The sequence below is a fragment of the Fukomys damarensis genome, unplaced genomic scaffold (assembly GCF_012274545.1).
Source record: "Fukomys damarensis isolate Sample0158 unplaced genomic scaffold, DMR_v1.0_HiC HiC_scaffold_2, whole genome shotgun sequence".
Classification (NCBI taxonomy): domain Eukaryota; kingdom Metazoa; phylum Chordata; class Mammalia; order Rodentia; family Bathyergidae; genus Fukomys; species Fukomys damarensis.
The window spans coordinates 46958105-46982438 of NW_022900914.1; the positions used below are offsets into that span (position 1 = coordinate 46958105).

At 34.2% G+C, this 24334-nt stretch overlaps 1 protein-coding gene across 4 annotated transcripts in view; it reads left to right on the forward strand.

Annotated features, from left to right (window-relative positions):
* Positions 1 to 22913, forward strand: part of Znf638 (zinc finger protein 638) — a 131512-nt gene extending 108599 nt beyond the window's left edge. Inside the window, exons 17-28 of one of the 4 annotated variants that reach the window (XM_010609630.3) lie at positions 1034 to 1162; positions 2503 to 2544; positions 3064 to 3198; positions 5539 to 5664; positions 8155 to 8192; positions 12232 to 13450; positions 14141 to 14206; positions 14975 to 15920; positions 16813 to 16917; positions 20326 to 20424; positions 20899 to 21017; positions 22621 to 22913. In XM_010609630.3, coding sequence (XP_010607932.1) covers positions 1034 to 1162; positions 2503 to 2544; positions 3064 to 3198; positions 5539 to 5664; positions 8155 to 8192; positions 12232 to 13450; positions 14141 to 14206; positions 14975 to 15920; positions 16813 to 16917; positions 20326 to 20424; positions 20899 to 21017; positions 22621 to 22686 — 3090 coding nt within the window. In that variant the 3' untranslated portion in view covers positions 22687 to 22913. The remainder of the gene's footprint in view (positions 1 to 1033; positions 1163 to 2502; positions 2545 to 3063; positions 3199 to 5538; positions 5665 to 8154; positions 8193 to 12231; positions 13451 to 14140; positions 14207 to 14974; positions 15921 to 16812; positions 16918 to 20325; positions 20425 to 20898; positions 21018 to 22620) is intronic. The other 3 variants (XM_010609631.3, XM_010609632.3, XM_010609634.3) reach the window with 3 other exon arrangements.
* Positions 22914 to 24334: the final 1421 nt, after the last annotated feature.

Here is a 24334-nt window from a genome sequence, read left to right on the forward strand (position 1 = left end):
GTGGGAAACAAAGTGTTCATATTCACATTATATATATCACAACATATTAAAAGTTCAGTAAATTGGCAAACAACATTTTTTTTTGTTTGTTTTTTGTTTTTTGAGACAGGGTCTCACTATGTAGTTGAGACTGACCTGGAACTCACTATGTAGCCCAGGCTGGTCTCAAACTCACAGTGATCCTCCTGCCTCAGCCTCCTGAGTACTGGGATTACAGGTGTGTGCTACCATACCTGGCTACAGCATAATTTGTTTAAAAAGTAGACAACCAAAAAAGACATGAAACTACGCAAATATATACATTTGTATCATATTATCAAGAATAATATAGAAGAACATTCAACCCGTTTTATTATACAAGTATGAAAATTCAAAAATACATAGAACCATTGTATGAAAGCTGTCATTTTATACCTATGAAAAGCAAAACAAAAAATAACTTGGGTTGTAGGGCACGGATAGCACATAGAATTCTGAATCTTTGCTTTACACATCTTTAATTCTCTGTATACATATGTAGAGTTATGTTATATCTATGAAAAAAGCAAAACAAAAATAAACTTTTGATAAATCATTGCACATTTTTTGGCATTTCTCATTTTATCTATCATTAAATTTATTCATGAAATACTCATCTGCTACATACTAGGAACTACTATGATACTAAGAAAGCAGTGAATGAGATGAGACCTTGTTTATTTTTGTTTTTGTTTTTCTTGGTACTGGGAATTGAACTCAAGACCTTGTGCTTGCCAGGCAGATGTGGTGCCACTGAGCTACATCTCCGGCCCTTTCTTAATGTCACTTACAAGAATGTCTTTTGTTTCTTATTTAGGATTTACTATTTCTCTTTCAGTACTATGAAGAGTCATTCATATTTCTTATTTATGGTTGTAGTATTCTTCATCTATGAATCTAACCTTTCTGGGGACACTTATTTTTTTTTAATCTTAAAATTTACTAAGTTAAGGCATCTGGCTGAAGTATTCAAATAAGTCATTTAAAACATTTTTTGTATTTTCTATTTTAAAAGGCATTTATAGAAATAAATAGAAAATCTGGAGAGTCTATGGTCAAATTTTATACCTGTTTCCCAATATCCATGGATGGAAATCAACTTACCATAAGTGTGGCTCCTGAGAACATGAATATAAAAGATGAGGTAAGTCTGTACCATCATTTTTAATAGATCCTATTACATGTTTTTGGATTTATTATATTCTCTTGTTATCTGGTTATCTTCTTTGAATCATATGTTTTTTCTGACACTAAGAAATCTCTTCTATCCAATAATCACTCAGTCTTCTGTTTGTGAGTTACTATTTTATTGAGAAAATCCTGTCTCTTACATGTGTTGAGGTGGAAAAAAGTTGAAAATAGCCTCTTCTCATTAGTGTTATGTACTGTCATCCCAACAGGAATACTGAAAGTTATCTTTAATGTTTTTCCTCATTTCTCATATTTGATCCCTCAATAGATCTGTTTTAAGTTTGCAAAATTTATTCCTTCTTCCTTATCCTAAGTACCATTGCTTCTTTTGGAAACTGTTGGAGCTGATGTGACATATGGCTATAATCCCTGCAAGACTGCAGCTAGAGGATTGAAAGTTTGAGCTCAGTCTGAGCAATTAATTTAGTGATTTAGACCCTATCTCAAAAGAAGAAACAAAAAAGGATTGAATATGTAGCTTGGTACAAAGGCCCTAGGTTCAATCCCAGGAGAATACACACAAAAAACAAAAACAATCTCAGCTCCTCTTGACCACCAAAAATAATTGTTCATTGGCATTTCTGCCTTCAGTTTTGTCTCCCTCATGTCCTTTTTCCAGAAAGCCATGAGACTGATACAAAGTTGAAATGTATTCAAATTCAGCTTCATCTGATGTAAAAACCATTGTCTTTTTGTGGCCTATAATGACATATTAGAATTTCTAGAGGAATGTGGAGGTACAGATAGTTTGGAAAATCTTTTTATTGAGAATCACTCTAATTTGTTTGATGCAGTTGGTGGATTATTTTCTGCATTTCTGTTGTATCATTAGGTATCCTTTACCAGCTTTGTTATTCTTTTCTCATACTACTTTCGGCCTTTTATAAATAAAAAAACAACACAAGACTACGCACTTCCACCCTATACAATATTTTATTTGCTTGCATCTTAGTTATTTCTCATCCCCGGCTTTGCTAGGTTAAATTTTTTTGAGTTCCCTTTCTCTTCTGAATTAAATCTCTTCTTAAATGTGAATTTAAGCATCTTCCCTAAATACTACTGTCTCATTAATCTTTAATTGATTTATGGGAATAGAGAAAATTAAGTTGTATGGGTTGGGTGAGACTTCAATAATTTTTCAGGAGGAGGAAAACATTCTCAGAAGGAATAGAGGTTTTGCTGCTGTCTTATTGTATGAACTACTGAGTAATACACATTTGTACAGATTATTACCTAACAAATCTTGACTAAGTAAGCATCTTATACCTTCAGCCTTCTATTTTGACTTTTTAGGAAGCTCTGTTTATGACCTTAATTAAAGAAAATGACCCAGAGGTGAGTTTTGCATTAGCATTTCTTAATTGTTTAATTCATAGAACATTGATTATTTATCTTTAGGAACTAATGAAAGTAGGAATTTTAAGATACTGAGGCATTGGAGATGTCGGATGGGTACTCTTGGTAAAAATAAGAAAGGGTTATCCTACTCCTTGACATAAAGTTTTTTCTACATTCTGGAGTACATAATTAGTGGCTAAATAAGTTAGTGCCCTGTCTAAGGATATTTTGGGTAAACATTTTGATAGTAGAATTATTATACCTTCTATTTCGGTGTATTGTTTTATTGATTATTTAAATCTAATATCTAAAATTGAGACATAATGTTGGGCTGGAGAGGGGAGAAGGAGGGAGAGAGTCTGAGACTTCACCATTTTTATCAGCATAGTTATCATCATTTTCTTTTTCTTGGTATATCTTACCTGGCTTTTGTAATATTTAATTATTGTTGTCTGTGTTTTATAGTTTGATGCTCCAGCTATGTTTTTTCCCTATGCTGTCTCTTAACAAATATAGGCAAATACAAATAAAATTTACAACAGATTTGTACATCTTTATAATTTACCGGAAGATGGACTTCAGTGTGTACTTTGTGTTGGACTTCAGTTTGGAAAAGTAGATCACCATGTATTCATGAATAATAAAAAGAAGGTAACATTTTCCTTCCTAATTTAACTGTTCTGTAGATAATACATAACCAGACCTATATTCTTTTTCTTTCTTTCTTTTTTTTTTGTCTTTTGGTAACCGGGATTGAACTTGGGCCCTTGCATTTGGGAGGCAGGCAGCGGAACCACTGAGCCAAATCCCTGGCCCCCTTAGACCGAACATTTTTAAAGTCTGCAGTTTTTAATTCAGCTTCTAGATTGAAGCATCTATAAAACTTAGTTGCTTAGCAGAACTATGATAGATTAGTATATTTTCTGCTGGATAGAGACAAGAAAGACATGATCTCTTGGGTTCAGAGCCCTTCTCTATTTTCAGAGCTCTCGGTTTTTAAGGAAAAATCAGACTCTTCAAAGGGATAAAGGGAATATAGTACAAAAAAGCAGTATCTTACAGGAAATACAGGCCTGAATTTATTTTATTCTGGCCTTAAATATGTAACCTCTGTAACTTTGGCAGAATAAACACTGATGACGTGAAAAGCATATTACCTTATTTTAAAAAGTTCTAGCCACTGGCCGGGGATGTAGCTCAGTGGCACGGCACCTGCCTGGGAAACGCAAGGTCCTGAATTTGATCCCTGGTTGTGGGGTAGGGTGGGGGTTTAAAGTTCTTCTAGCCTCAAAATACAGTTGCTTTGCAAGTTCAGGGTCCTGAGTTCAGTCCCTGGTACTACCTCCCCACCAAAAAAATAGGTTTTTTTGTTGTTGTTTATTTATAGGGAAAGATGTATAAGTAAGATAATAATTTCATGATTTAGCTTCTCTCTGTGAAAATAAAAATACAGTTATTCTCTTATTTACATTTTTATACCCTCCAGGACCTTGAGCTTACAGGGCAGGTACGTTGCCACTGAGCTAAATCCTTGGTCCCTCCTCTATTTTTACCATATATTTCAGTTGTATGTCTGTGGAAATTAGATTTTGTTGAAAAATATATTATTTAGGAAGCAGTGTTTTATATCAAAGTTGACTGTTTACTTCATAAAAATGTGTACGTAACCAACAAGTAGCTACTAATTTTTTTTACATGTTCTTAACTGAGACAGTGTATTTTACATTACAGAAATGGTATGAGTGAGGATGGGGAAGGTAGGACACAGAATGTAAAATTCTCCCTTTACTTTAAGCACCCTATTCCTCTATTGGTAAAAATAAATGAAGCCAGGCATTGTGGTACAGGAGGATTGCAAGTTTGGGTCTGGCATGGGCAACTTATCAAGACCCTGTCTCAAAATAAAAACTAAAAAAGTTGTGGATATAGCTCAGTGCAAAAGTCCTGCCTGGGTTCAATCATTACTACACAAAACAAAACAAAACAGTCTTCCTTTTCAGATTTGCCTTGACTGCTCAGCCTTCTGAGGATTGCTTTCTCTTTTGCCCTTGAAATAAAAATTAACAATACTTTTATAATTCTGTATCTGAAGACTGAAAGAAAAATACATGGAAATTCTTTAAATTTTTAAGAAAAAATATTGTAGTAAAATATACAAATTTTATCACTTGCAAAACATAAATTTGCTTCTTAACCATGTTTAAGTATCAGTTCATTGGTGTTAAGCACATTCACGTTGTGTAACTCACCACCATCTATTTCCAGAACTTCTTCCAGCTTCTCAAATTGAGGTGTAGTTCTTGTCCAATAAAACAAGAACTCCTCGTTCTTCCCATCCCCCATTAACCACAGTTCTGTTTTGTTTCTGTTTTTAGTTTTGTTGTTGTTGTTTGTTTTGGGTTTTTTTGTTTGGTACTGGGGATCAAACTTGGGACTTTGATTGAGCTTTCAAGGCAGGAACCACTGAGCTAAATCTCCAGCCCCGTTTCTGGGTTTTTGTTTTTGTTTTTTGTTTTTTTTGTCATCTCATATATATGGAATTATATTTGCTCTTTTGTGACTGGCTTATTTCACTTGTGTTTTCCGTATTCTTCCATGTTGTGGCATGTGTAAGAATTTTTTTTTTTTTTTTTTTTTTTGGTACGGGGGATTGAACTTGGGTCCTTGCACTTGCAAGACAGGCCACCGAACCGCTGAGCTAAATCCCCGGCCCCAGAATTTTCTTTATTTTTGAAACTGAACAGTATTCTACAGTATGCACATAGAACATTTTAAAAATCTGCTAATCCATTGATGGACATTTGGGTTGCTCTAACTTTTGACTGTTGTAAATAATGCTTCTGTGAATGTGGATGTACAAATGTTTGAGTCCCTGCTCTCAGTTCTTTTGTGTATATGCTAAAAAGTAGAATTGTTGGGTCATTTAGTAATTTTGCTTTTAATTTTTTAAGGAACTGTTAATACTTTTTTTTTGTATTATATTCTCCAAAGGCAATTCTTCAGTTAGAAAGCCCTGAATCTGCTCAGTCAATGTACAACTTTCTTAAACAAAATCCACAAAACATAGGTGACCATGTATTGACCTGCACTTTATCTTCGAAGATAGATTCATCAGAGGTAAGATACATTTTTTGGATTAGCTTTTATTCTTTTATAAATGTAAAAGAAGTGTAAAGGTTATTTTTCCAAAGCTCAAAAGTATATTCTCAATGTAATTTCAAGAATTATTCTCAGGTAGTAATTTGGTTTTGAGTTTTAGGTGTTCTTCCTTTTTAAAATCTTTTTAAAATTTGCAGTTTTTATGGTTTGTGGAGTGGTGTAAATTTATCCAAATGAGAATGAATTCAGATAATTTTGAAAAACATAACATGTATTCTGGTACATATATGTGTGGAGTGATTCCTTATGTTTCATAGCTATCTCTAGAATGCAAAGGTTTCTTTGAATTTATTATTGCTTTCTCCTGGGAGAAAGAAATTTGTTGATACACACATACACACACACACACACACACACACACACACGCACTCATACATTTTGGGGGCATTGAGACAGGGTTTCACTATGTAGTTCAGACAGCTGTGGAACTCACTGTAGCCCAGGCTGGTCTCGAACTCACAGCGATCCTCCTGCCTCAGCCTCCTGAGTGCTGGGATTACAGGTGTATGCCACCATGCCTGGCTTTAATTTTATTTTCGGGTTTTTTTGTTGTTGTTGTTTGTTTGTTTGTTTGTTTGAGACAGGGTCTCACTACGTAATTGAGACTGACGTGGAACTCGCCATGTATCCTAGGCTGGTCTTGACCTCACAGCGATCCTCTTGCCTCAGCCTCCCGAGTGCTGGGATTACAGGCGTGCATCACCACACTCGACTAATTATATTTTGAGAAGTTGTTTTATAACAAATCAGATTTTAGTTCAGTCCCCTGTACCAGAAAAAAAAAAAAAGAAAAAAATCAGATTTCATAGGCTTTTGGTTTGCATAGTAATAGCAATACATGTGCAAAAGCTTATGAAGAGTCCACCTGTGAAAAAATTAAATTTAAACTCAGTTTTTCTTCTAATAATTCTAGTATGCTAATAGCAGGAAGCAAATAATAGGGCTTTATTTTGCTAGCAGTAGCGATATATTTTTTATTAATCTTCACAAAATCTTGCACTAGCTAAAAAAATTCTATCATCTAAACTCAAAGTACCTACTAAGTACATATTTTATGTACTCCGTATATATCTATATATATATAGATGTGTGTGTGTGTGTGTGTGTTTGAGAGAGAGAGAGAAATGTCAGGTGGTAAAAAGTGATACGAAGATGAATTAAGATAAAAAGGTAGAGTGACTGATTGGGGGCCTGGGGCCAGGAATTTAGCTCAGGGGTTCCACTGCCTGCCTTGCAAGCACATGGTCCCGAATTGGATCCCAGGTACCAAAATTATATATATATATGTATATGTATTGGAGGAATGTATATATTAATCCATTTATTTTGAAGGTTGCAGTTTTTTAAATGTTTGCATTACATCTGTATGTTCCCTAGAAAAAGTCAGGAAGAAGAATTTGAAGAGAAAAATTTATGTTAATTTTCACTGTCATGTGCTATTCCAAAAATGGGACACTAGATACAAAAGCATTAATAGTAAATATAACTTCTCTTGGAAAGAGTTGTGGGTCTTAAAAGAAGAGATCAAGCTCTATGAATATATAACAGTGAAACTTTTAGACAGATGAGAAAAGGCCTTAGAGACATACTTAGAGATTCAAGAATTTTTAAGGATCAGTATGCCTTGTTCAGTGAGCCAAGTTTTTGTCTTTGGTACTCATTTTTACATTTTGCTTAGTTAGAGCTGTCAGTTTTTTGTTTTTTTTTTTAATCTGAAGATTAGTGTTTTTTCACCTGAGAAAAGTTACCCTTAGTATTTCTTTATTTCTTCAACTTTTAATGTACTATTTTTCTAAAAATAAAACCTTTACTGATTTTGTAGATGCTTTATTTTATTGATTTTTTTCTGAGGATATTTGTTAGTTACTTTGTTTTCATAAAGCTCTTCAAGTGTCTGTAATACCTTTCTTCAGTTAGTTTTGTATGCTGATTTTGATCACTCCTACACCTTTTTTCTCTTTTATTTTGTAGCAAGTAGCTAATATTACGTGCCTGTTGCAGATTTTCTCCACTGTTCTGTAGATTTTTTTTTTTCCTCTACAGCCCTCTTCACTGATTGAATTATAATATTAATAATACCTGTGGAATAGAGCTTAACAGTTACTGTCTTTAATTTATTCTGTATCATTAGGATGTATCTTCCCACTAGATATTCTAGTAAAGAAGACCTTTACTCTGGCACTCTTAACACCTGTGATAGGAATCCTTTGTAGGCACATTATTTAATTTCTTTAAAGTACTATTCTGTTTTTTATTTTTTTTTGTAACGGGGATTGAACTTGGGTCCTTGCACATGTGAGGCAGGTGGCAGAACCACTGAGCTAAATCCCCAGCCTCAGTGTATTTTTTTAGTTTATGCTTTAACTGAAAACATTGGATTGATGGGTCAAATATTTAAAACGTCTAATAATTTCATTAGAATAACTTCTAATGTGGCTTGTGTTACAGGTTCAAACTGAAAAAGAACCAGAATTAGAAAAAGAAAGGTATGTTGTTTTAAGTTTGCTGATATTTTTGTATAGTGTTTAAATTACTGAATTTTATTTCTGCATTTTACAGTAATTATGCTTATGTAGCAAACACTTCCTCATATATTCATTTTATGTATATATAAGTTTGTGACTTTTGGAGGAAGTTCTGTTTTATCTAGGGGTTTTATCTTTTTCAGTTACTTATTTGGAAAACTATAAAGTTTAAATTAGAAAAATATTTCTTTATAAAATGTTTTGTAGTGACTTGAAGAATTTAGTTCCATAATCAATATTAAGTACTTTTTATTAATTTTATTCAAACGTAGTGAAATTTTAACCTAAAAATTTTATTAGATTAAATAAAAATATAATTCTGAATGTATATTTTGGTATATTTAGAAAGAGCAAGGGTGAGAAGAAGGTGTATTTGTTAAGAAAAAAATGTATTCTATATTTTTAGGATATGAAATCTTATTTTTCAGAGTCTGTATAAACTAGTAACTAGAAACTTATTTTGAACAAATACCAGTACACTCTTTCTAGTAATTCTCATGATGATGGATGTCCTTTTGTTGCCACTCTGTACCAATTAATAACCTACCTTTTACTGTTTTTACTGAGAATTGAGAATATTTCCTTTTCCTCCTATATACAATTGATTACTGATTTGTTAATCCATGTTTTAAGAGCATATAAATTTGAAGCAACAGTTTGTGTTTAGATGTAGAAAATGTTTATTTCATTTGATGCACTAGCTTTAAAAACGTTTTTCTTCTGTTGTTGTAGAATTATTCTGTTCTAGGAGATAAAGATGACTTTGAATACATTAATATTAATAACCTTTAAAGCAATAGTTTTGTTGTATGTTAGCATAAGCTTCTTTTTTTTTAAGTTGTTTTTCATCAAACCAATTATGTTCATATGCATAAGAAAGCCCACAAGGAGGACTTAAATAACAATGCCATATGCCACATAGAGTCTGTACTCTAGAAAGTTGTCCAAACAACTATCATTTGGCCACAATACAGTACCTCTCTGTATAGGCTGTCCCAGGAGTTCTTCCAAAAGTTTTTTTTGTTGTTTTATTTGACAGTTCCTTGTAAGTCTGCAACAAAAGCTATTGTCAAGAAAAGCATTAGCAGTTGGTCATTGTCTCTCTTTCATTGTTTAGACTTCTCTTAAAGTTACATATATTTCTTAATAAACTTCCAAATAGTTACCCAATCTCATAACCCTAAGAATGCTAACACTAATGACTTCTTAATTCCCATTTTTCTATCAGTTTTTTCTGACTTACATTTCAGCAGAGAAAAAAATGTGGGATGTGGCAAGGATACTTAACATTTCTTTTGGAGTAAACTCATGCTTAGAAAATGCTGTTTGTTATTTTTTAAAAGTACTTGTGGTTGTCAGTTCACTGTAAGATCCTTTTGTTTGTAATTAATGTAAACTCTTTAAATAGATTTCCTATTTAGAAGAACTCTCACATTCATAATTTAATAGTAATGGGCTGGGGATTTAGCTCAGTGGTTCCGCTGCCTTCCTTGCAAACGAAAGGACCCGAGTTCGATCCCCAATACCAAAAAAAAAAAAAAAAAGGTAACATAATTTAATAGTAACCTACATTACACTTGTACTCATCCCCCCATGCAAACAGTATCGTTGTGATTAAGACATGCAATAAATATGCTAGATAAAATTTCACAAATTCATTCAGAAGTATCCAGTCAGAAATAAACACCAATCGTCAGTATTGTCTAATTGCAATCTACAATTCCTTGGGATATGTGTCTAATGGTGGTTAACCTTTATTCTTAATCAGCTATTGTTGTATGCCTCTTCTCTAGGCTGTGAAATTGTGGTATTCATGAGGGTATTGGGTTGGGATAAGGAAATAGGAAATTATGTACCTGTGTTCTGAATGTCTCTTTGGAATCCATTTTTTTGCATTTCCCACAATATGGCTATGTTTCATCTTTGATCTTTAAAAAGACTGGTTATTTTAACTCTGGTGTTAATGTCATTTATTTGATATCTTAAACTCAGTTTCTGAGCTAAATTGATCAACATAGAGTCTTTCTCTCATACTAGCCAGGAAACAGATACTAATTTTCAGTAAACAGTATCCAAGAAGAAAGCACTATAATTAAGAAAGAAAGGACAAATACGAATTAAACCATATTTTAAAACAATCTGTGTTCTTTACTTCAAATGTGGAACTGCATAGTGATTCATTTTGTACAAAAGATAACTTTTTTATTGATAAGCTTTAAATTTGGTAAAATGGAAAGTCTTGCTATATCCTTGAGCCAGGAATCAAGATCACCTACATTGTTATCCTTCTAGTCCTATTAATAAATGTTTTATGTAGCTTTAATTTGTACTCTTTAGGGCAGTTAGTTCATTAATGAGGGTAAGAGTTTGAATTTATTCTTCAATTGGAAATGAGTTGTAATTTAAAAACAAAAGCTTACATTTTGAAAAATAATGTCCACGTAACTCATCACCATAACTATGAATGTCTTTGTGCTTGACCACAAATTTTGAGTATTCCTAATTTGGACACTTAAAATCACCCATTGCTATCTTCAATAAGAGATGTGAATTATTTCAAATAAAAACCTTTTCACCATACAAAGGGTAGTTTGGACATTATGTTGACTTTGTATTCATTAAGGTCTGTGGTTACTGGCTGTTGTGCTTAAATTCCTCAAACTGCTTGCTTTGTAACTTTTGAATGCTTAAGTGTTTTCTTTGATCAGGTAGGAAAATCTCCTTTGCAAACATAATCATCCTTTGGAGAGAACCAGTTCATTGGCTCAGTAGATTTTTATAGAATAGTACCTCTTCCAAACTTGTGAAATAACAACCTTTTAGGATACAGGTACTTAGCATCTAGTCATTAACTAAAGGACATACGTTCATCCTAGGAGAAGCATATCAAAGGGAATGGTCTATCCTCTTCTTCCTTAAATAATAGAAAAATTCAGTGATATGTTAAATAGGATTACATTCTGGTGTTTTCCTCCAACCTGCTGCTTTCAATGTAATTGTGTGAATGTATTTATTAAACTTTAATTTGGGTTGGTAGTATGTTGGCCATTGTTTTCAGAACTTGTGATGTTTCTTATTAATTCACCATCATCTCTAATCTATGGAACATTAATATAAAAATAGTTTAATTTATTGTGTTGCTGCCTCGGTGAAAATAGAATTGTAAAATCACACTTTCATATACTTTGGATTGGGGACAGCCATGATGAGAGAAGGTCTGGTACAAATATTCAGGCGTGCATTTCCTCCATTTCTTCTGAATAACTGGAATTTTATTCTTGGTAACTGGAAAGATTACCAAATACAAATGTTTTATAATAAGACTGTATCTTTATGTTAAAGTAGTTCTATCCATTTCACCTTTAACTTTAAATCAACACAGTTATTTAAAGGATGCTTCCAAAGTGAAAATGTTTTAAGTATTATCATTAATAAGTACAGTTCTTAGAAAATTGAAAGCAAATCTGTTTCACACGTCCCCATACCCCGCCACCCAGAGAGCAAGAGACATGGCATCCCTGTTACCAATACCAGTATTTCTGTTCATGATCTTTCTATATAAGGTTTTTTTTGTAGAACTCTACACATATGATTTAAGTTACCACTGTTGGGAGGATAGAACTTCTAGTAATAATTTTAGATGTTTTATTTACATTTGCCTTTTTGTTATCGGGTACCAACTTAACACAGGAGGAAAAATATTGATTATAACTTACATGATTAAAAGGAACAAACATATTAGCAGTCACGGTTTGCAACTATTTCGTTTGAATTAAAGAAAAATCTTCAATGACATGAGTAGATTTTTACATTGTTTACATATTTACATTAAAACATCTTAACCACTTTACTGCTGATTGCCTGGATTTCCCAGTGCTTATTAATAATGCATCAGGAAGTCTTTACAATTGGCTTTAACAGGATTATTTATAATGGTTGAATTCTCATCATAGTTTGATTTTTGTTTGTTTTTGTTTGTGTTCTTTTTGTTTGTTTTAAGTACTTTTAGCCCTGGCTTGAAAAACAGTCCAGTTGATGAAAGTGAGGTGCAAACAGCAACTGATAGTCCCTCTGTTAAACCTAGTAAGGTTGAAGAAGAAACTACTCCCACTATTCAAACAGAAAGTTTGGTACAGCTGGAAGAGCCTTGTGAGGAAGAACCTGAAAAAGTACTTTCTGATTCTGACTTTGGTATTGAAACACTGGAAATTGAAACTCAAGCTGAGGAGGTTAACATAGAACTCCCTTTTGTTGCATCCACTCCAGCCAGTATTGAATTATTCACTGAAAATATAGAGGAGTGTGCTTTAAATCAGCAGGTGTATACCAGTGACTTTGAGAAAGAAGAGGCAGAAATTATGAACCCTGAAACAGAATTATCAACATCTGACAGTGCATTTGTAGAAGAAAGGAACATCAAAGGAATTCTAGAAGAACCTCCATCTGAGGCAGAAGATCTCTTTTCTGGAATTACACAGTCTATGGCAGAAGCTGTAGCTGAAGTGGACAAACATGAAACTGTTTCAGAAATAGTGCCATCTGCTTGTGTTGTCCCTGCAGTACTGGAGGACACTGGGGATGAGAAGGGAGTAAGCAAAAACAATATTTCTGAAAAAAATAATATGGATGAAAAGGAAGAGAATGAATTTAATGCAAAGGAAACCAGAGTAGATCTACAGCTAGGAACAGAGAAGACTGAAAAGAATGAAGCTAGAATGGTTGTAGAAAAATTGGAAAAGATTTTGGCAGCTGTAAAAGAAAAACCTGCAGAAAACGTAATCAAGACGTACCCAAATAAAGGAGTGAGTCAGACCAATAAGCCTGATGAAACTGGTAAAACTAGTATGCTGGCTGGATCAAACGTATCTAGCAGCAAATTAAGCACCAAGGCTACTGTGGTCCCTTCTAAGGCAAAAGCTACAGCTTCAAAAAGTGAAAATCAGAAATGTTTTCTAAAATCTGTGCTTACAGATCAAATAAATGCTGAAAAGAAACTTTCAGCCAAGGAGTTTGGTCTATTTAAAAGTGCCAGATCAGGCTTGGCAGAAAGCAGCAGTAAATTCAAACCCACACAGAGTGGTGTTACCAGAGGAGGCAGTGGAAGGATCTCAGCCCTGCAAGGCAAGGATTCTAAATTGGATTACAAGGACATAACAAAACAGTCTCAGGAAACTGAGGCTAGACCTTCCATCATGAAACGGGATGACAGCAACAATAAGGTGAGGAGAGTAGGAAGAATGGCTCAGTGTGTCTTTGAAGTATTTAACTCTGCCGCTGTAGCTGTGAAGTAGGAGATGTAATCTTGTTTCATAATTGTCATCTCCTCACTCTACCCCCACAAGCTACCATTTCCCTTTCTTAAACAACTCTACTGATCTAAGCCAGTAGACATTTAGAGTATCGAGTTCAAAGTTTCTAATTTATTAACAGGTTTGGAAAGCATTATTTGTAAAATTAAAAAATGACTGTGGTATAAAGGTAAAAATTGGTCAGAAATAAAACTATGTGGTTTAACTAAAGTCTGTAGTGAATCTTCTAAGGTGATTTAGCTTTCTCTTCCTGAATGGAAAACCCATTTCCTCTTTTAAATTGAAGCTTTCTTATCAGGTCACTGCCCAACTTAGACATTGCGGATATAGAAAAGATAAGATCTGTAAAGCTAAATTTAAATACAACTTTTGGAGGCTATACCTATATTGTTGAATGACTGTTGACTTTTGTTAATTTGTTTAATGTTTGCATAATTGACTGTATTTATATATTTGCTATTTAAATGTTCCCCTTTTGTTTTCCTCTCCTGCCTTCCCTCTTCTCTCCCACCTTTTCCACACACCCCCCCAATCCATTTTTAGAACGTTAATAACCTGGTTGTAAATTGTTTTTCTGTATTTCTTACTTTAATATTTTAGGCTTTGGCCGGACAAAACACTAAGAATTCTAAAAGTACCACTGGTAGAAGTTCCAAATCTAAAGAGGTAAAAAATAATTCATTAACACTAACTACTTCATTTCCATCTTTCTTTTTTTTTTTTCATCAGGGATTGAATTTGGGTCCTTGTAAGGCTGGCAGCGGAACCACTGAGCTAAATCCCCAGCCTATTTCCATCTTTCCATAGCAGAATTCATCTGTCTTATAATAGTTAATACAAATGTTTACAGTGACAGTTAAAAACAGGAATGATATACTTTACTTTTGACCCTACCACTAATCTTAGCACTAATTTACTTTTTTATCTTGAGGTAAGATGAATAGTTTATTATTATATGTACCAGCAGTTGATCATTAATAGCATAAGGAGCCATGCTGGGAATTTATTTTCTTTAGGCACAATTTTTCAAATTAGAAATTTTAGAAATTAGAAAGTCTTAGTAATAATTTTTTGTATAACTTCCTCAAAATCTAAACTTAATATATTAGTATTATAAAAGTTACATATTATAGGTAAATAGATTGATGGAACAATGTAGCTATTTACTTTGAAGCTCTATTTGAGATGCTGTGTTAGCTGTTTAACATATAGAAGGGTAAATTCTATTGATTGTTTAGCAAATGCTCTAAATGCAGTATTTTATTCTATTATGATTCATCCCCCCCCCAGGAAATAATTGTAATTGTATTAAAATTATGTAAAAGTGTAATTAGATTGATATTGTTAGAATTACCTTTGGCACTTACTTTGTGAACAATAAGCTAATTTATTTGTGGGCCCTTTAAAAAGTAATCCTGATATTAAACTTTCCAGCAGGAACCGTTATTTTCATTTAATTTGGATGAATTTGTTACTGTGGATGAGGTTATAGAAGAAGTGAATCCTTCACAAGCCAAGCAGAATCCAGTAAAGGGAAAAAGGAAAGAAGCTTTGAAAAATACTCCTCCTTCTGAACTGAACTTAAGGAAGAAAAAGGGGAAAACTTCTGCCCCTCGAAGTGTTGAGGGAGAATTATCTTTTGTAACATTGGATGAGATTGGGGAAGAGGAAGATGCAGATACACAAGCTCTAGTCACTGTGGATGAAGTAATTGATGAAGAAGAACTAAATATGGAAGAAATGGTAAAAAATTCAAATTCGCTTCTTACGTTAGATGAATTAATTGACCATGATGATTGCCTTTCCCACAGTGAACCAAAAGATGTTACAGTTCTGTCAATAGCTGAAGAACAAGATCTTCTGAAGCAGGAACGCTTGGTAACTGTGGATGAAATTGGAGAAGTAGAAGAGCTGCCTTTAAATGAGTCTGCAGACATAACCTTTGCCACTTTAAATGATAAGGGAGATGAAGGAAATACTGTCAGGAATTCCATTGGATTCATTTCTTCTCAGATGCCTGAAGACCCTTCTACTTTAGTTACTGTAGATGAGATACAAGATGACGGTAGTGATTTACATTTAGTGACTTTGGATGAAGTAACTGAAGAGGATGAAGACTCTTTGGCTGATTTTAACAACCTTAAAGAGGAGCTCAATTTTGTTACTGTTGATGAAGTTGGAGAGGAGGAAGATGTAGATAATGACTTAAAAGTTGAGTTAGCACAAAGCAGAAATGACCATTCTACAGATAAAAAGGGAGATAGAAAGAAGAGAGCTGTGGACACAAAGACAAAACTGGAAACTTTGTCCCAAATGGGTTTAGTAAATAAGAATATTATGGAAGAAGATTTGAAAACCACGATTGAAAGACACTTATCAGGTAGATACTTGAAAAAAAGTGACAGTTTTCCTGTTTTATAAGGGAATTAATTTAAAAATATTTGTTGTGGTATTACCAATGATTATACCCTGTACTGATACTATATAAGCCAGATACAGTGAGCACACACGTATAATCCCAACAACTCAAGTGGGAGGATCATGAGTTTGAGGCTATCCTGGGCAACGTAGCAAGACACTATCAAAAAAACAAAAAAAACATAAGACAAGTAGACAGTTATAGCCAATGTTTTATATGTAAAGATTTCACATACTTCTTTTAGTTATAGAACAGAACTTGCTCTGAGGTATTATATCTCAAGAACCAATGACAAAATTTAGAAAACAAGCTAACATAGTCAAATTAGAATGAAAGTAGTATATTTGTATTGTGAGAAAACAGCTTTTGAAACCGAAGGATGCTGACCCCAGACTGCCTCCCCAGGTTTTGCCTAAATTTAGGATTTACTATAACTCATAAAGATACTGTTTTAAAGTAATATTTTAATGATAAAGAATAATGGCACTCACTTGCAGGACTTAAAACGAAATAAAAAGAATTTTCATAAAAATTCTTAAAGGATTTAATGCAAACAAGAATAATATATGAGGAAGGCCCCATAGATTTATGGAACAAATTAGAGTAATATGGATAGCTACCATGAAAAATATGAGTATTTATGTTTGGAACGTGATAGATGGGAACATAGGAAAATGTTTTAACTAAATTGAATATTTTTAATAGAATTCTATTCTATATTAGAAATACATTTCCTCACATTTGGGTATTGTTTGCAAAAGTAAGTTACTTGAAATTTTTATTTAGACAGTTTAATATTTAAACTATTTAAGTACTATTACTAGAGCAATAAATTAGGCTTTCTGTTTTAAAGCTAAAACACCAATGAAGAGAGTTAGAATGGGAAAAAGATCACCCTCAGAGAAAGCTGTTGCAACAGTACCAGCAAAAGGTGAAGAGGCCTTCCATATTAGTGAAGGTAAAGCCGCATTATTGGGGTAGAGAGAGAGAGAGAGAGCTAGCTGTATACTATGAGATAGTGCCTGAAATTTAAAAGATTACCATCCAGGAAGAAAAGTAGAAAAGCAGTGAAATGTAGAGGTGGGAAAAAGGCAGGCCTATAATTATTAGATCTGGGTAAGATTTTTAGTAATTTAGAGAAGTAATGAAACAGTGATAATAGAATGAGAAATATTTGTAGATACTTAAAGAAGTAAAATGACCAGTAAATTGAACTGAATGTCTAAATAACATTAATAAAATTCAATTTGAAATAACAGGGTCCAGCATGGGAGAATATTTCAGTAACTCAATAAATATTTCTCATTGTGTCCATTATATTGGATACTATCTGCAGTAAAGTGATAGCATAGAATAAAAGAAGAGCAGACAGTTCCTGATCTGAGAGAGTTTATTGATTTGAAGAAGTAAAGCAGAAAAATCAACTACCACTTTGACTTAAATGACACTATAAGCATATCCCTTTTACCACTCTTGTTGTAGCACCTTCCATGTTCTTTTGCTCTCCAATTCCTTCTGCTCTTAGGAAAAAACTATCAGTCATGATTTGGTCTAATTAGTTCTCAGCTTGGTCCTCAGTATCACCCCACAATCGAGTAGAAGTCTTTCTTTCCTATTTCTTAACCAGGTATAGTAGTATCAGCCTTTTCCTTCTGCATCACTTAGCCAGTGCCTCACAGGATAAACTTTCATTTCTGTTTGCCAAAGCAAATGAAGACTATCCTGTCTTACCTTTTTGTTGTTGTTGTTTTGGGGTTTTTTTTTGTTTTTGTTTTTGTTTTGTAATGGGGATTGTACTCAGGACCTTGTGCTTTCAAGGCAGGTGGCTGCACCACTGAGCTAAATTCCCGGCCCTAGTTTTACCTTTTGTATTGGCTTTCCATCAGACCTGAGATAAACAGTATAAAAGGAGGAAAAGCTTAATTTAGCTTATATTTTCAGAGATTTCAGTCCATGGTAACATGGCTCTGTTGTTTCTGGGCCTTTGGTGAGGCAAAATGTCATACCAGAAAGACATGGTGGAGCAAAGCTGCTTACCTTGTGGCAGATAGAAACAGAACTAGGAGGAGGGTCTGGGAACATAATACAGGCTTCAAGGGCACTTCCTAATGACCACCTTCCTCCAGCTAGGCCCCACTTCTTAAGTTTCCACCCCCAAAGGCCATCAAATTATGACTCCATCAGTGGATTCAAAAAATTGATATTATAGCTTTCATGGTCTAATCACCTTCCAAAGGCCCTGCCCATGAACACTGCTGTCTTTGTGACCACGCCTTTAACAAACTGAACATTTGAAAGATACTTCAGCAGGGGATGGTGGCAGCATACACCTATAATCCCAGCACTCAGGAAGCCAAGGCGGAAGGCAGGAGGATCGCTGATGTTTGAAGCCAGCCTGGGCTACATAGTGAGTTCCAGATCAGTCTCAACTACATAGTGAGACCCTGTCTCAAAAAAAAAAAAACAAAAGAAATTTCAGATGAAGCTATAATATCTTCTTTGACTTCTTTACACATAAACTTGGCCAAGTCTTTCTCTGAAATCCCTGTGGTTCCAGAGCAAAGCATTTAAAAGGAATGTTACTTTTATATCTTTTCCCATTCTAATTAAACCGGATATATTTTGGCTTTTTTCTCTACTGTATTTCTAAAGTTGATGTTGAACCACTTTGGGTTCTGGTCAGACTTGAATTTTGAGGGGAGCAGTACTGGAGAAAGAACCCAGGATTCTTTATACAGTTACATATTCTCTCTTCCACATCCACACCCTTATTTTGAGACAGTATCTCACTAAGCTCAGGCAGGAATTCAAATTTAAGATCCTCCTGCTTCAGCTCCTGACTTTGGCTTATAGACATTAGCCACAAGATACCATTCCTGATTTCAGACTTGATTTTTAAAATGTTTTTCTTTTAATTTAGTCTTCAGTTTTCTGCATCATTTTTTACTATTGATCTATTTTTTGAGTCTTTCCCATGACCAAGTTAGTATTCCTCTATTTTTTATAACCAGTCTTTGATATTAAGCTGTAATTAGTGATTTAATAATATAACCAAAATCTCTTGGCATGATTTTATGAGGTTTTTTTTTCGGGGGGGGCAAAAATTCTGTAATGATAGGGCAACTTCAACACCAGCTTGCTTGGAACTGACTGCCTCGTCTCAACTATTTCCATTAAGGAATGAAATGCCTGAGAAAAAGATCTAGCTTAAAAGCCATTTTCCACACACTTAAACTTGTGTGAAAATGTAAAATTGTTGTAATCTTTTAATCATGATACAATTTTTATATTGTATGTTTTATGTTATGGTAAAGGTGCCTCTGAAGTAGCAGAATTGGGTATGTTTGACACTTGGTTAAAAAGTAAATGGTTATTAGACAGGAGGCTGAGGGGAAGAGAGAGATAGCCTTTTTTAAAAAAAAAAGGCTCTTTAGGACTTGATGACCAGTAAAAGGTGAAGAATAGGAGAAGTCATCATAACTTCAAAATTCCTAGCCATCCTCTTAGGTTTGATGAAAAGGAGCCCAGATGTGTGGAGGGAACTCTGAACTTGAAGTCATAGGTCTTGGTTCAAGTTCCTATAATTTACCAGCTGTGCAACCTTAGGATTATCAGGTTATTACAATACTTCTCTTAAGTTTCTCTAATGAGATAGCAGCTAAATGAATTATTTATATATAAAAGGGGTTTTATAAGTACTGTGCAATAATAAGATACTTTAGCTACTGAGGATAACCAAAACTACTTGAAACTAGTTCTGGGTTTTGTTGTTGTTATTGCTCTTTTTTTTTTCTTTTTGGTACTAGGGATTGAACTCTGGTCCTTGCGCTTGCAAGGTAGAATCACTGAACTAAATCCCTGGCCTAGTTTCTATTTTTGTCTGCCCCAAAAATTATGCAGTGTGTGCTGAGTATTTACTTGTTACTCGCTTTGCTAGGCTTTAATATTTATAATTTTATTTGTGATTCTATCTTGGGCTATCAGTTTATGCTTTTTTCTCGGTTGAAAGGGCATCAGAATTATTCTCTACTGATATCCTTTTCCCTTAATCTTCACTTTCTCCTCAACCCCGTACCTTGCATACACAAAATAATATTTTTAAATAACTATAGAACTTGGTTCTTTCTGGAACTATATATAAATAAAAATTCTTTAACTTCAGCCCTAAATCCACTAATAAACAGATTTGCCATTTCTTATATCAGAGATTCTTGGAGAATGGCTTTTGAAAGGGTAGTTAGATGGGATTAACCAAGGAATATTTCCTTTAAATTTAGTCTTGGAGGGTAGAGATTATCCTGTGCTAACTTCACAAAATCTGAAAATCTATTTTGAAATCCTTTTTTTTTTTTCCATGAAAAATTAGCTACTGAAGAATCTGAATTAAAGGTTTCAGAACCAGATCGAAAACGTAAGAAGATTGAAGACGCTTTAGATAAATCAGTGACACCTGAGGTCCCTGAAGGTAAAGTTAAAAAAATGTCACTTTTTTACTCCTATGAAAATAATCAGAACAATATTAATTGCTCATTTATTTAGAGGAATAGTTGAGTAAACCTTGCTTGGTATTTCTGAAGGGAGCTTAACTTGGCTATTTTTTACCTGGCAATATTTTTATTGCATTTTAAAATCAAAGATAGTTATCTTCTTTTATTTCTGGTACTTCCTTTGCTTCTTTGATGAGAATTGAGTTAGTTATATTTGCCCAGGCAGAAACTTGAGTTAAGCAGAACATGCTGAAAAGCTTAGCTAGCATACTTTGTTCATGACCAGCTAGGGTGAGCTAAGAGCCTTATTTGTGCAGCCAGCATATTCCACAAGCAGATGTAAGGATATACAATGCTTAGTATGTTTGTCATGTTTGATAAATTGATTGATAGAACTAATTGATAAGTTACTGATTTTCTTCTTTTTCCTCCTGTCTCTTCTGTTCTTTTAGATTTAGATTTTCTTGTACCGAAGGCTGGATTCTTCTGTCCAATTTGCTCCCTCTTCTACTCAGGTGAAAAAGCAATGACAAATCACTGCAAGAGTACACGTCATAAACAAAATACAGAGGTAAGTTTTTAAAATTTTTAACTCATAAGTATCTTCAGATGTTACTATAATTGAAATAATTGAGTATCTTCCTAAAATGTTCATTTTTCTCCTCTGTGAGCACTTTTAAATGTTTACAACAGTTTAAGTCTACAATCCTGTTTTCTCCTTCACTGAACCTTGTCAGTGATTTCTATCCCTTCTTCCTTTTGCTTGAACAATAGCACTTGCCAGAGTAGATTTTCAGATCAGTAGTCTCATATGACACTCATGACAAAATGAGACTGTAAAGCACTGAGAAACTCCATACTCCAATATCCTGTTACAAAGTCATGAACTTGTTAGCATATTAAAATTTGTGAAATATCTAGTCTTTTGACTAGACTTATTAAACTTATTCAAACTGATTTGATCACAAAACCCTTTTTAAAAAATTGTATACATGCTTAGGAAGTACTACTGTAGAAAATCATCATTAGCTGTAGTTGAAATTCTGCTTTCTCCTGAATGTTTGGGGTTGTTTTAGATACCCTGTCTGTTGAATTTGGTAGATAATATCATTGCATTTTTATTTTATTTTTTTCATTGCATTTTTAAAGATGAGGTACAGGTGGGCATGATGGTGCATGCCTATAATCTCAGCCCTTGGGAAGCTGAGGTAGGGACATTGCTTTGAGTTTGAGGCCAGCCTGAACTACATAGACACTGTCTTTAAAAAATATATATAGGGCTGGGGATTTAGCTCAGTGGCACCACGCCTGCCTCCCAAGCTCAAGGTCCTGAGTTCAATCCCTAGTACCAAAAAAATAAAATAAGAATAATAAATACAAGGACACAGGCTTACAGTGGTTCTATATCTAAGCCTAAGGTTGTATAGCTAGTTAGTGATAGATCTAGATTTTTTTTCCCCTGCAGAATTGGAGATTGAACTCGCAGCCCAGCAAATACTAGGCAAGAGCTACATCTCCAGCCTACTTCCAGACTTGTTATATGAGCCCAAAGAGCCCTACCTGATCTGATTCTTTTCTGCTACTCTGAACTCAGTTTTGAATTACTATATTCTGACTTTTCTCTTTGTTCTACTTTTTATACAGAGGCCCCTTGCTGCCTTTGCACCTTTATATTGCTGTTCCTTTGTCCCCTCCAGTTCTACTTGCATGGCCAGTTCTTCCTCATGACTCTCAACTAATATATTTGCTCCTCAGAAAGGACTTTGCTTAAGAAGGACCTAATTAAAGTAAAATACTCCATTTCGATCCTCCATTCAACATAATCAGTTATTTTGTTGTTATTTTAGAGTGCTTACTATCACCCAAAGTTACCTGGTTTATTTTTGTTCTTCTATTCTATTCCCTCATTAGAATATAAGCTCTGTGGTGCAAGGTGCCTTATCTATCTTGGGGATCACTGTATTCTCAAGCATTAAGCATAGGCCTGTTATAAAATATCAGAAGACCAATCAATGAAAGGAAGGAATGTTAATATAAGGAACTGTGTTTTTACTCTTTATTTTGTAGTATTGGCCTCTTGTAAATTGTAAATACAATGAAGTACATTAGACAGATTTCCCCTACAGCAAAACAGCATCTAATATGTGTTTCTTATTGCAAATTGCTTTAAACAGAAGTTCATGGCCAAGCAAAGAAAGGAAAAGGAGCAGAATGAGGCAGAAGAAAGAAGCTCTAGGTGATTGGGGAAAGGGGCAAAGAATTTATTAGAAATTCATTTAGGGTCCAGTTGATTTGTGTATTTTTGTTATCATTTAATTTGTAATTTTTTGTTTCAGAAGCAAATATTCATGTTGTACAAATTTCTGATTGTCATTGATGTAGAAAGACTAATGGGAAAAGTATGATGGGTTTGATTTTTATATCAAATCATCAGGCATGGAAAAATATCTTTTAGAAGTGTTAAAATAAATGTTCCTACTGTATATTTAAAATACCATATTGTGTTTGTGGTTGATTTATTTAAGATTTGATTGCCTATGATTGCAAACAAGGCTCTTCCCTACAGTCCCCGTGATTTAGGATGCTTGGAAATTCTAAACATGTTGCTCAAGTCACAGCATGACAGTGTTTTACTTTGTTTCAGCCATCTCTTTGTAGGTCAAAATTTTCCTAAAATGTGTAATTTTTCTGGATAAAATCATGTTTGACCCAGGTATGTTTTGAGTAAAATGCTGCTTGTTGTTATAAATTTTATTTTTGTGCTTTTAAAACTGAGGATTGAACCCAGGGCCTTCATGCTGAGCTGCATCCCCAGCCCTTTTTATTGTATATTTTGAGACAAGATCTCAAAAGTTTGGGCTCAAACCTGTGATCCTCCTGCCTCAGCCTCTCAGAGAGCTGGGATTACAGGAATGCAACACTACGCCTGCCTTGTCATTGCTTTATTTTTAAATTAAGGTAATCTTAAAAATAGAAGATGCTCTTTCTGCTTCTGGCACGCACCTACTATGTCTTCCAGTAACCATTTAAATTAGCACCTAATGAGTCCTTTAATATTTGCTTGCCATCTACAGAGCAGCCTTATGTTCCTATGAACCTTTAGTGATTCTTTTAAAATCCTTTTAATTATGATTCAACATATTTGTTAGAAGTTGTAAAGGTGCCAAGATAATGTAATAGATGGTTACTAAGGTACTGGATGTAGTCCTTTACTGTAAGTTTTTAATTAGACCACACTTCAGATGTGTGTCTGCTGACTTATGAATTTAGTGTCTGATGATCAGCCCTTCTAAGGTTAGTATTTACCGTTAATGAAAGACAGTGAATGAAAGGAAACAATAATGCAGCAATTTTTTTAGAACTTTTACTTCCATCATAGCACAAGAGTTGCCTCACAGCCAACAAAAAATAGAATGAAAATCTAGGCATGGTGCTGCCCACCTGTAATTGCAGCACATGGAAGGAGGCACGATGATTGCAAGTTCTAGGGCTTGATTGTAGCTCCGGGGCTACATAGCAAGTTCAAGCCTAGCCTAGACTACATAGAAAGACCCTGTTTCAAAAAAAGAAGTGGAATGGTGAAGTGGGGATCAGAAACCAGCATCTTTTTGTTAGTGCCTATCAGAATCACTGCATTCTCAGTGCAGGCTTAGCCACAGCCTAGACCACATAACAAAATACTGCTTGCCACAGACCAGGAAGTAGAATGGTAAGAGGGATGATTTGTGAGTGCCAAATGTCTGTTGGTATTAAAACTATATAAATAAATGAAGTAATAGGCCAGAGAAGAATTTTTAAAAGGCTGGAGAAACAAGATTCCACAAACAAAAGCACCACCAGAGTCAGAGTGAATAAATTATCTTCCTTTCCTCTTGGGCCTGCTTCTGA